The sequence below is a fragment of the Odontomachus brunneus genome, unplaced genomic scaffold, assembly GCF_010583005.1.
Source record: "Odontomachus brunneus isolate Ranch 3 - 2012 unplaced genomic scaffold, Obru_v1 Obru_scaffold_054, whole genome shotgun sequence".
In the NCBI taxonomy this organism is placed as follows: domain Eukaryota; kingdom Metazoa; phylum Arthropoda; class Insecta; order Hymenoptera; family Formicidae; genus Odontomachus; species Odontomachus brunneus.
In genome coordinates this window covers 857608-870962 of record NW_022639504.1, presented here as the reverse complement: position 1 = coordinate 870962, position 13355 = coordinate 857608, and the positions used below count along the sequence as shown (strand labels likewise).

The 13355-nt window shown below is 46.5% G+C and overlaps 1 protein-coding gene across 5 annotated transcripts in view; it reads right to left on the bottom strand.

Annotated features, from left to right (window-relative positions):
- Window positions 1–13355, bottom strand: part of LOC116845662 (myocardin-related transcription factor B) — a 232522-nt gene that overhangs the window by 74408 nt on the left and 144759 nt on the right. For 4 of the 5 annotated variants that reach the window (XM_032818645.1, XM_032818651.1, XM_032818650.1 and 1 more), the window contains exons 2-4: window positions 8787–8887; window positions 8448–8692; window positions 5787–5989 (exon numbers count right to left, since the gene is read on the bottom strand). In XM_032818645.1, coding sequence (XP_032674536.1) covers window positions 5787–5989; window positions 8448–8692; window positions 8787–8887 — 549 coding nt within the window. The remainder of the gene's footprint in view (window positions 1–5786; window positions 5990–8447; window positions 8693–8786; window positions 8888–13355) is intronic. The other variant, XM_032818646.1, reaches the window with a different exon arrangement.

Below are 13355 nucleotides of genomic sequence, written 5' to 3'. Positions count from 1 at the left end.
ATATATATATATATATATATATATATATATATATATATATATATATATATATATAACTCAAGGAATATACAACACACGCGCGCGCGGAATTACAGAATATATAACGACTGCAACTTTTACATATATAGCATATATACATGGAGGGAATTTTATGTTAAACTGTAATGCCAAATTGCAGACACGTCTGTTATTAGATTGTTGTGCGAAGTGTAGGTCAAAAATACTAACACCGGCGATCTAGAGTTCATTGAGAGAAAAGACTGGTAACTATAACAAACTGCATTTAGTTACAGAAATTCATTGAATCCTTAGTAACTAATACTAAATATGATAATAATTACCAAATATTTAATAGATCGGGAGTATGACGTAATTGCATTCACAGTAACATCAATTAAATAATTTAGTAATAGTTACTTAATGTTAAATATTTAATATGAAATATATTACAGTTATGAGCAGATATTTGATAATTGTTATGAAATTGTTATATCCCATGTAATAAAAAATTCAGTAGGTACGAGTTCTATTTTGTTACCAGTATAAGTATGTTTTGTTGCAGCACAACGAAAAATTCATTCATTTGCAGCTATTACATCGTTTCAATATCTATTATTACAGATGGTTGGTTGAACCTACCAAAATTTTGTAACTACTACAAAATCGCTTATTTTGCTCAACTATTCAATAAGTTTTATTTACCAAATATATTCTGGAAGCAAATAAATTTTACTTCTGTCAAATAAATAATTTATTTTACAGAACTAAATTAATTAATAAGTATTGCCATAGCTTTGGCCCGCTATATTTACGTCTACCATTTAGTAATAGTAACCAAATTTTGATAATATTTACTAAATTCTTCTCTCAGTGTTGATGTGAGAAAGGGCCGAAGAAAGCATTCTTCCCCGAATTCCGAGCGCACGCGTCTCCAACACGCGACCGTCCGTCTAATCTTCACGTGACTTTAACACGCGTGAAAGAGAATCCCGAGGCAAATTAAAAATTACCGCACGCGCGCGCGCGCGCATACAGCCGCGTATAAATTCCCCAGTTATATAAATCGTCGCGCGACACGATGTCTTATCTTAATAACGCATTTTTCTTCGGTATACTACCCGCTGTCGGCCGTATATCGTCGCCTTGATAAATGCAACGGTACGAAGGTCGCGGTAGCGACGGCACGAACGACGAAACAAGCGCGACGCGCACCGGTGAAACTCTCTTCTCTTTCTCTCTTTCTCTAAGACACGCTCGTCTGAGATACACGCTCGTCGTGTATTGCGTTGATGCTCGTACAGATACGTGCCGATAAGCGTAACGATCGGCTCGGCCATCGCGACATGCAAGCGGGGGGAGAAAGAGATGAAGCCGGGGGCTTCCTTAATTACGAAATCCCCGAGATATGTGGTACGCTTTATCGCAGCCGCCAATTAGCGCTCGGCGTCCAAATTCATTTCCGCGCGATTCACGGTGAAAACATGTCGCGGCGCTTTCCATCGCCTCCTGCCGCGGCTCGTCGCGTCGTTCAGCACAGAACACGAAACTTCGCAAGAATCGTGAAAAGCGGAACGACATTTGCTGACTTAGCAGTCTTATTATATTTCACAGAAATTCACTCGCGTTAGCTGTAAAAATGAGCTAATTAGCGCGTTCGATACATCCAGGGGGAAAGGAGGAAGGTTCGATCGTTAGCAAATTATCAATTAAGGTGCGGTAATAGTCGCTAATTTAATTTAATCACTCTTGCGAAACAACACGGGAGGCTCACGGTGTCGGTAGTCGTCGAACGATCAATGGCGCGGTTCCAATAAGCGATTATTGTTGTCGATTGACAAAAAACAAGCAAGATGAACGAGCTGATCGCGTGGGACGTTTCGTTGATGATGATGTCTCATTAAGCGCGCAGCTTCGCTACCCGAGGTTATCGGTTTTACAGAATGGAAAAGGAAAGACCCCATCTCGCTTTCCCCTTCGCCGCGCGCGCGGTACATAATTCCGACATAATTTTCCATTACGAAACGAGCGCGCGAGTTTGCGTGCCGTCGTTTAGGACGAGATACGCCGACGATAATTAGCCCGGCGTAATCGGCCGGCATGTTCTTGCCTCGCAAGTGCGGCGCGCGCTACATCCGCGAATGAGCAGTAAGAAATTCATTACGTCGCTTCAGGGCGCCGTGAAATAGAGATGCGATCGGGGACATGTCTTTCTCTCTCTCTTTCTCTCTCAATATAATCCGTTTGCGAATGTCGCATCCGGGATTTCTCTAAATAATTTTGTTACCACGATTTTCCCGCGTTATTGTTTCAAAGCTCGGCATCATTAAATGTGACGTTTGTAGAGCAATATATTAAATATAATAACAAATATAGTAAAAATAAATACATTTCAAAAAATAAATATATTTGCCTCACCAGAATATAAAGTGCATCAACCATATTTTTTAAATGAATTTTCATAAATTGCTGTGGAGAGAAGTGAAAAGAGAACTTTGACACAAAAACACTTGCAGATTTCTCTCAGCAATTTTCAATTACTCGAAATGTCTGTCTCGAGCTTTCGAGTTACACTCGATTGAACGTCGAAAAAATAATAATTTATGAAAAGTATGGCGATAGAAAATAATTAAAAATTTCTCTTATCTGAATATCGAATCTCTCCTCTTATCTGTATCGAACTTATCTTTCGATTTTTACTCATTGAAGACGTCATTGTCTTTTCTAAGACGTCGCGGGGATAAGTGGAAAGAGAATTTCTTAGACGCAAAAATATAAAGTATTTTCAACTTTCCCCCGACAGTTCTCGATTATCCGAGATGTCCGTCTCGGAGTTTCGAGTTACACTCGAGGCGACGTCAAAGAGAAGCAAGAATAACGTTTATCCAGCAAGGAAAAGAAAAAAAAAGAACGAACGGAAGGGCAGGACAAGGGGAGCGCGAGAAGAAGGATTACGACGGATATTCAGTAAAGCCTCAAATCGGCCCGCACCCTTCTGCTACGAGAATTTACGATTGTCCACGCGAAAGCGTAGGTAATCGGCGATGATATCACCGTTATAAATAGGCACGCCTCCTGTCTCTCGCGTATATACTCGCACGTATACACAGTCTCACACGCGAATCTGCACCTACTTGTCCGCACGAATGCCCGCGTCGGCTGTCTCTCTCCCGTAGACCGCCATGCACACACGCGTGCACACATGCAAGCGTACAGGTGTGATCGGGCGAGGTATCGGTCGAAAAGCGCTCGCCGAAATTCCCGTAGTCATTCGACGATAATGTTGAACAATTTTCGCGGAGCGCGTTATCCGTTCACCGAATTCGGCAAAGCTATTTCATATTGATCTAGTATAAACGACTTTAATTTTACTATCAGTCCGTTGAAATATTCATCATGCTTAAATATTTATAGAATATATTTATAGATGAGTATTTATACATTTTTAACTTTGTATGTGTGTGTCTCGCATGCGCGACTTCCTGACGTCTTCTAAACGCACGCGTCAGATTTGAGAAGACATGAATCGCGCTATTGTCCATTTCCACGGATGATTATGCAGCGACATTGTCGTCGGTGTTGTTTCAGGTGCGCGTAAAAGTGGTACGCGCACATTGTTCAGACGAGCGCGGCCATGCGTCCTTCGCACAGGCCGTGAAGGGAGAACGTCTCGAGAGGCCGATGGCAAGAAGTAATTACGGAAAAAGGCGACCGATAAACGCGACAAAGTGACGTTCTAAAGACCGCGCACGACGACCCGGAGCTTTAATGAGGACTCGACCACGGCGAAAAAAGTGCGGCGCGCGCGACCGCGACATTTTTAAAAGCGCTATCGATACTCGCACACCCGATTCGACCGTCGAAATCACCTTTCCTCACCGACACACATGACAAGATAAATTTTTACCAGACAAAATATAGCGAGAGAAATTTGTGATACATCTGTAAAAGCAAAATAAAAAAGAAGAAGCCGAAAGAATCGACTAATAGGTCGAAGAAGAACGAGCACACACGCCGTCGCTACGACCGTCGCCGCGACCGATACTCCTTCTATCCTGTCCGTGGGAAGTCGCGCTCCGAATACAAAATGGGGATCGTTCCCGAGCTGAACGATCGGCTGATTACCGGCGCCGGTAGTAGTGGTCTTAGTAGCGTAGTGGTAGTAGCGCTAGAGCGGAAGTGGCGAATGGGCCGGAGAGCTGCACTTTGCGCGGCGATAAAAGCTCCGCGCGGTGCGGCGCGTACTTTCTGCGCGGTATAGAAAAAATCGCCGGATTCCGAATCGATAAGCGCGCGAGCTGCGGCGGCGGTGCGGATCGGCGCCGCGAGAGCCGAATAACGAGCGGATGATTACAGTCGCGGTGGGTACATAATGGCGAGGCCCGACAATGTTAAAAAGAACCTTCTCTCCGTTGCGCCGTCTTCCCTCGATTACAGGCGCCTTCAGGAAGAAGGATGCTCCTCCGCGCCAAGGATGCAGCTCGCGCGGCAACACCCGCGAGGGGGTTGTTCAAACGCGTAAATGCGCGCGCGCGTGTGTGTATGTGTGTATGTGTGTGTGTGTGCACGCGTAACTGCAACGACCCACGCATAATAATCGCGAATCTGCACGCGCTCGCGCGACTATTCGATCGGAAGCGCGAACCGTCGGACCGTTAGGTCTTTATTCATTGTTTATTCCGGGCGACGAGGAGCCGACGCTTCCGTCTGCACAGTGACGGGGCGACAAATGGTGGATATACACCGTGCGCGAGGAACGGTCACGGATTAAAGTGGACTATGCGCGAAGAAACGAGCGACCGGATCTTAAAATACATGAGAGTTGTCCCGGAAGCGTGCCTATCTCTCTTCCCCTTTATTTTTCCCGTGACCGATATAACCCGACCTAATATACTCGAGACGTGTTATATGCGTGTAATTAAAACTGAATTTTTCTTCTTTTTAACACCCTACAGAACTCTAAACATAAAAAAGTTACGTAAATCCTAAACACGCGTAAATTCTACGAGTGCGCCCTCATTTGCTCACAACTTCCATAAAAATGATCAAAATTCAACGTTTTCTTTTTAATTGATGTAGAAAACACCGAGGAGTACGAATTTATTGATGCTTTTGCGCGCGATTCAATAAACTTTCAAATAGTTCATACAAGCCTAAAGTACGTATTAATAGTTGCTACTTGAAACTTATCTCACTTGTCTTATAATGAAATACTCGGATCTGAATTTATAATGAGCTTTTCAATCGAATCATGTGACATTATATCTGTAATCGTGATTCAGCTGAAAAATTCACATCTAAAGGCCGTCACGTACAAAATGACATAGCTGCATATGCATAGCATAAGACTACCTCAACCAATGAACATTTAGAATACAGTTGTCATATATTGATCTGTGAAACATGCTCATTGATTGAGACATATTTATGCTATGCACATGCAACTATATTATTTTGTATGCAATGGCCCTTACTCTGAATTCAAATCTGACTATCTCACCTGAAGTAAGTTGCGAATATTAATAGTCACAGGCCTTAGCTTGTGATATTTTTCGTCGACCAATAGATGGCAGATTCTTTTTCCAATAAATCGAGCGTGCTCAACGACGACACGCTATGAGAACGCTCGAGATCTCAATCGGCCGTAAAGGAAAATTCCTGCACGACTCGAAGACGCGCTCAATAATAAATCAAGATCCCGGCGCACAAGCAAGTCCGTCTTGAAAATGTCTGTCGATTGGTAGCCGGACTAATATTTCCTGCGGTAAGTGAGAGATGCGTGTACTCACATTCCTTGTTGCGATCCATGGCGTGCTGGAGCGGTGAATCGTCGACCTCCGCCTTCGGCGGCGACTGATTGCCCTCGGCCATCTCCGATCCCGATCCTGGAACACCGACGGCGGCCTTCCTTCCCGCGGCGACGGCGTCGGTCGCTGCTTTATCCTGCTGCGGCGGTGACTTCGTCCCTTTCTTGCCGTTTCCAGCGTCCCTGCCGAAACACGAACAAAACATGAGCGTTTTGTGGATGAAACTTTCATACTCGGCGTCGCGTCGCGTCGCGTCACCGCTTTCCAGCGAGATCGAAGGTAGAGCCCCGTCGGCGAGATCGGAGCGAGTGTCAATCGCAACCCGGGGTCCTTGTAAACACGCCGAGGCATGTTTTTGTCACGGATGACGGAATGACAGATCAATCAATCGACACTCGTCTCGGCTCGGCTCAGCGCGACGTCTTCAGCAGAAAACGCCGACAACATATCTCTATATACAACTGAATAACTTATATTAGATCCTGTGTAACAAAAAAGTGAGGAGAGTAGAGGACCAGACGCCATTACATGCATGTAATACTTGCGAACGAAAAGTGTGCGTTTAAGTGCAGCTAGATTACACTGCTCGCCGTATCTGTAATTTTGCATTCAAGTGTCACCAGGCTTTACTTCGTAGTGTCTGCAACTTTGCATATCTTGTCTCTTAGAAGTTATATCTATACACCAAATTTTACTACTGATTAAGACAGTAATAAATTTTATTATTTGTTACCGCGTTTCAATGTGTTTTTAGTCAAACGTCGTTATATGACGTCTTTCCAAGTATCACATGCACGTTATTTATTATTCCTGGCCTTCTATTCACCTAATTTTTTCTCGCTGGTGTATCAGTTTTGTACGTAGAGATCAGCGGTTGGAAACGGCCGAGCTTTCTTCGTCCCCGCGAGACGAACCTCCGTTAAACAAGAAACGTCCATCCGACCGCGTGGTGTATCGAGTTGGTGTCTGCCGCGCGCAAAATTTATGTTCCAAGTATTCACGAGTTGGCGAGTCCGTGCCCTACGGTCTTAAATTAAAAACGCGGCCTGTCGATATCGAGCGACAGGAAACGATGCACGCGGAGAAGAACTGCGAGAAATGGTTTTTATCTCGTCGTGGCGCTTGAAGCATCCGCTTATCAAATATACCTGTCGATACATTGTTAGATAACGTAAGTACTGTATAAAATAACTGCGGCGTAAACATTGTGCAAAATGACCGAACGTACGCGTCGCGAATGACCTCGGCTAGAGGACAGAAAGACAGAGATGTCCTTTTCGAGTCGCGTTTTTTTTGCGACGAAAGAGTAAAAGTAATCGGTCGCCGAGGGGTGAAAACGTTTATCCCTATACGGTTGCTGCAATTGAGCCGTATGTTTCATGACAAGGGACCGATTGTCGTCGTGGTCGTCATCGTCGAAATGTCACGCAACAAATTCAGCTCATCCTCGAAAAGTTCAGAGAAAATTGCACGCGCGCATGGGTCCGCTCGGGCCCGAAGGAGGTAAGGAAAGTGGCGAGTCGATTAAAGATCTCGAAGCGTCGAGGCAACGATCCACGAGGTAGTTTAAGATCCCGAGGGGAAAGTTCCGAGAAAAGATTACTCGTCACAGCTGGAGATAGGAAGCCGGTCGTTAAGAGCGTTTATATTCTCGCGTAACGATTACCACGCGGTGCTGATACTAAATTGCGGGTTAATCGCCCGCTCCGGCGCGGCCCTAGCCGCGATCTCGCAACTCCGCAGCGACGGATTAAGGCGCTAAAAGACCCAAGGTGCGCACAGAGGACCGATTTCCAAGTCACCTCGGAAGTTGCGAAACAAATTTCACAGATCGGTCGAACCACGATCTGACATTATAATGATCGAGCGTTATTATCGATTTGAACAAATTCAGATGCTCTACGCGATCAGCAAAACTTCAATCAAAGCAATTTTTATCTATTTAAAAAAAAATTAAATAAGATAAAGATAAATAAAATTCAAAATGATAATAAATTAGGCTGAATTAAATTAAAATTTTTCCAGGAGAGATTATTTGTTCGAACAAAAATATTGAATGAAGTAATAATGAAATCGATTTCTTGTATTTCGGAGAATAATCGCGAATTTCGAAAAATAATTGCGAATCTCGAAGTTCCAAGCCATTCGAGTCCGCGCAGCGAGTCGCCTTCTCTCCGCTGTTAGCGATTTTACAAGGTCGGTGACGCCAAGCTCTGTCGCGGATTAATAGAAATAATGTCTCTCGCAGTAATGACGCGGGCGATGCGACAAAGCGTTAGGGTGGAGCCGGCCGAAGCTTGTTAAAATAATCGAGACAGGTGCCGAGCGACGCGTCTATTTTTCGATCGCGATAACGCCTTGCAGCACGCTCGCGATCGGGTATGCGCTCGTCTCGCGTACTTTGTCTTCTTCTATTTATACACTACGCGAACACGAGTATACCGGTTATTGCCGTTGAGAGCCGGTAGAAAGTGATAACACGCGGACCCGAGAATATTCCCCTCGTTTTCGCTATTTCAAGAGGTTTTATTAATATTCGATAGATATAACTCGTACACTTCCCTCTCTCTTTCTCTACCTCACTACTGTCTTTCTTGCTCTCTCCTCTTCCCCGTAGCGGGCGCAGAAAGCAAATTATCTCACCTCTCGTCCTTAGCGTCGCGCCTAGGGTCCTTCCTGTCCCGGTCCTTATCCTTGTGGCCGTCCGACTTTTTCGCCTTGGACTTCGGCTTGGCGACGTCGCCTTTGCCGACCTTGTGCTCGTCTCCGCCGCTGCTGACGACGACCACAGCGGTGCTGTCGTTGCAAGATTGCGCGCCGGAAGTGCTCGAGGACGTGGAGGACGAAGAGGAGGACGACGACGTCGATGCTCGGCTATTAGTGTAATCCTGCAACGAGTAGAGCGCGTCTCGTTATCTCGCATTCTTTCAGCGAAGTTGAAAAGTGAGATAGGCAAGTCAGATGCAAACGCGGGGTGCTTACTTTAAACCACTCCGGATAGATCGCGCTGATGGTGTCCAGAAGGTCCTGGTCGAGTTGAATCCTCCAGAACGGGGAGCCGCTGTCCAACCTGTGGCCAGACTCTGAAATCAAGAAACATAGTAGGTTAATATAACTCACAAAAAACGCATGCACGTTATATTATTCACATCGAATTATGTTCTATTTTCAAATAAATATGTTAGTCACAAAAGGTTTATGTTAACATTACTCTATTATGCAATTAGTAAAAACGATTGCATAGTATCTATAAATAAGATGACGTTATTTTTTCAGAATACCAATGTTCTATCTCAGTGAATAGTGAATTTAATTTTATTATTAAATTATATCTCGAAACATACATACACGCGTGCGATAACGCCAGAGAAATCAATAACTGAGTTCAGCAGAGAAAGCTGCTTCGCAACTGTTGCAAAATTCGTAAAAATCTGACTGGCATGCTCTTAATCCACGAACATGTACTAATCAGATTTACAAATTTTATAACAGTGTTTGCGAGATAGTTTTCTCTGCTGAACGCAGCTAGTATGTCGCGTGCTAAGCGAGGTCATCATATTTTTTTCAAATTTTAGGAAGAGGAAGATCTCTCTTGTCGCGTAATCACTTGATCTCTGATCCGACATCCCGGCTCACGTCATCGTGGTCGCGAGCCGCAAGATTTAAAATGCGCAAGTTTCGAGACTGCTGCGCGCGAAGGATCGCGGGTCGGGGCCCTTGAGAGTCATTCCCGCCGCATAAGGGCTAATAGTACCTCATGAGCGATACGCCCAAAGGCGTATCAAAACCCCGCGGAATGCCGGCCTCATCGTTTCTTTCGCGCATTCCGAGGGATTCCCTGCCTAATTTAAACGTTCGCCGATACCGGTCGCGATCGAGGGGATCACCCGACGAGACCTGGAAGAGGCGGAGGACGACGACTACGACGTGGGTACTCGAGGATCGCGCGTCGCTTCGCATCCTCTCGAGGACGCGCAACGGCGGGAGGGGGGGAAGAGGGAAGGAAGGGAGGCAAAGGAGAAGAGCCTCTCCTCGTTACGGCGACATTCTACGGGCGGGCGAGACGCGTGCCCTGCCTCCGTAATCGAGGATCGACGAGCGAGAGATGAAAAAGAAGGATCGTCGTTCCCGAGGGACTTTCGAATACTCCGGCCGCGCGGCGACAGAAACGCGATTTTTGCGACGCCGTTAGGGTGAACGCGCTTTCTAAAGCGTAACCGCGTCGGCTGGCCGGCTGCCCATGCCTTCGGTTTTACGTAAACCACGCCGGGAAGCCGGCATAACGTAATATCTACTTTGTAACGGCGAAAATACGTCAACGAGAGAGAGAGAGAGAGAGAGAGGAGCGGTTCGATGAACCACAAAAGGAAGAACCAAAGGAAAAGAAATCTGGAGATATACGTAAAATCGAACTCACGTGCGCGGCAAGCCGGCGCTGGTGGGAAACGAAACGAAGAGATAGAGAAGATGGGAAAAGGAAAATCCGAGCGCGTCCTGTGCACGCGGCGGCGGGAAAAGACGGAGAATTTCACCTTAACCCAATAAATGATCGGCGCGCCGTGGTTACCGCGAGGGAGAGCGGCATAAATACTCAATCAGTATGCGCGCGCGCGCATACGCGGCGGCGGACAATCTGTTGTAAATCACGCGCCGTGAATCATTCGCCGACATAAATCTAGTCGCGGTCCGATCAATACGCTCCTAACCGGTCCGACACATTAGTTAAACCGCGGTGCTAGTCGTCGTTTACGGGACACACACATCTCGCGGGGTCCACCCGTGACGTCCCTTTCCCTCTGGCTGTCCACCCGCCGATCGGTGCCAGAAAAAGTATCGGCAATGCCGATGGCCTAATAGCGCCGATCCGGGGGAATCACGAGGGGGAGAACGATACATCATCGGCGAGATCCGCGTCTCCGAGAGCTTATCGGACAGATCGAGCGACGTCGTCGCCATCTCCGGCTCGAGGTCAACGACACGAGCCCGTCCATGTCAACTGTGAGCTGTTATCGTTCTAGTTGACACGTTGACTGGCATGCTGATTTTCGCCGATTATCTCGATGCTCAATCCAAGTTCAAGTGATAGCAAGTGTAACAGATGCCGACTCGACACGCCGTCGCGACAAGCATCGATTGCATGTAAATGATATACGGGAAGATTACTCTCTAATAACGTACCTGCGATACGTCCCGACGATCGCACATCGTTATTTCAGCACTCCCGATACTCGTTTCCGTACAAGACTCGCTTCAGACTGACAAAAGATACGTGAAACGCGGAGCGATGTCGATCGGTGTATTCGTGACGGTTGCTCGATGCAAAAGGAAGATGGCTGCGCGATTCATGTACGCCGAAAATATGCGACGAAACGTAGACGGTGTCGCCCTCCTACAACGGTGCGTGCTATCATCTCTCTCTGTCTCGCTAACAAACCGCGGAATTACTTCGAGAGATTCAGAGCCGCGAATATCTCTGGCATCGTCTTTTCCTCTTTCCCTCTGATTATCAACGCATTTGTAATTCCCGATTAACAAATCAGACGGACTCTACTACTTGAATGAGACGAAGATAACAACGAGAGTGGCGGACACCGACTCGACATGTCGCGACAAGCATCGGTTGCATGTAAATGATATATGAGGAGATTACTCTCTAATAACGTACCTGCGATACGTCCCGACGATCGCACATTGCTATTTCAGCACTCCCGATACTCGTTTCCGTACAAGACTCGCTTTAGACTGATAAAAGATACGTGAAACGCGGAGCGATGTCGATCGGTATATTCGTGGCGGTTGCTCGATGCAAAAGGAAGATGCTGCGCGATTCATGTACGCCGAAAATATGCGCCGAAACGTGGACGGTGTCGCCCTCGTGCAGTAGCGCGCGCTGTCACTTCTCTCTGTCTCGCTTGGTCTATAATATGCAGTGTAAGCTGAAATATGCAGTGTAAGCCTTAAGAATTAGCCAATTATAGTCGATTATTTCAAGAATAATCGGCTAGGATTGGCGAATTGTTACGGCTTACAACGCATATTGTAGACCAAGCCTAACAGACCGACGCTACTTCCCACGATTCGGTGCCGCGAATATATCTATTCATTTCCTTTCTCGCTCTGATCAACGCTGATCATTTCTGATTCCCGATTAACAAATCAAACGAACTCTATTACTACTCGAATGAGACGAAAATAACAATGAGAGTGACAAATGTCGACTTGACACGTCGTGACAAGCACCGGCTATATACATCGATATACGAGGAGATTACTCTCTAATAACATACCTGCATTACGTCCCGATGGTCGCACATCGCTATTTCGGCACTCGCGATACTTGTTTTTGTACGAAACTCGCTTTAGACGACTAAAGACGCGTGAAACGCGGAGCGATGTCGATCGATGCGTTCACGGCGGTTGCTTGGCACAGAAAGAACGAACATAGGTGCATAATAGATCACGCCCGCTGATTGGCCGAATTCGCGTCGCGAACGCGTAGCGCTCCCACAATGACGCCACCTGGACTTTTAGTTCCGCGGATGCCTCACCGATAGATCGATAGTTACTATTTCCAATTAACCATACTCGTTTCTATAGCTACACGTTTCTCATGGCTGTTAATCAATCGATAGTACACATTCTTGCTTTCTGGATTAATTAACAGTCATGAAAAGCAACAAATAGAGAGAGAAAGAGAGACAAAGTAAGGAAGAAGCGAACTCGCTCACATTAAAGATCGTTTTGCATTAGTTGCAAGTCGATCGCAAGCACATTGCTTGTCGCGACAGCCAATCAGAAGCGTCAATAGTATCACTTTTGACTGGCTGTTGCGACAAGCGTTTACAGTAGACTTTGCGAAATTGTGGAACGAACTTTGCACCGTTCTTGCCGGGCGTATCGACGACGGTCGTGGCGAAGGGGAACACCCTGTACACGCCGACGACATTCCCGAAGTGCAGCGTGCAGTTTTTCGCGACTACCGGTGCAGCGGGGTCTGTGACGAGAGTGACTCAGAGGCTTCGAGGCAGACGCGAGGGCGAACACGCACGTGCTCCTTCAAGCGCACGTCCGTGCCTCGTGTAGGTGTGCGCGTGCGAGGTATGTGTGCGCGACTGAACCGCGGACAAGGAGCCGAAGGGAGGAAAAAGAGCGGAGGGAAGCGCGAGATTTATTCGGCCGAATTTCGACGGCCGTCGATGCCACGCCGGCCGCCGCTTCCGAGGAATGCATTTCGTATTCGGGATCTCTTGCGCAGAATACATTGTATATCCTACACACAGAGAAAGAGACAGAGGACTCGTGTGTGGCGTATGTTAGATGCTTGCTTCCACCGCCGGTCTCGTCCACTATATCGAAACTTGTTACGATTTTCACCCAATTTATCCAAATAGTGTTGTATTCGCATATTTTTCGTCGTCGCTTTATCTTTCCGACTTTATTTTCACCGTTTTAGACTGCGTTCCGATTCTTCACCCGGGTGGGAAAGTACTACAGAATATATGACATATACTATAGTACTATTAGTATTACAGTGCATCTGGGGGGGGGGGG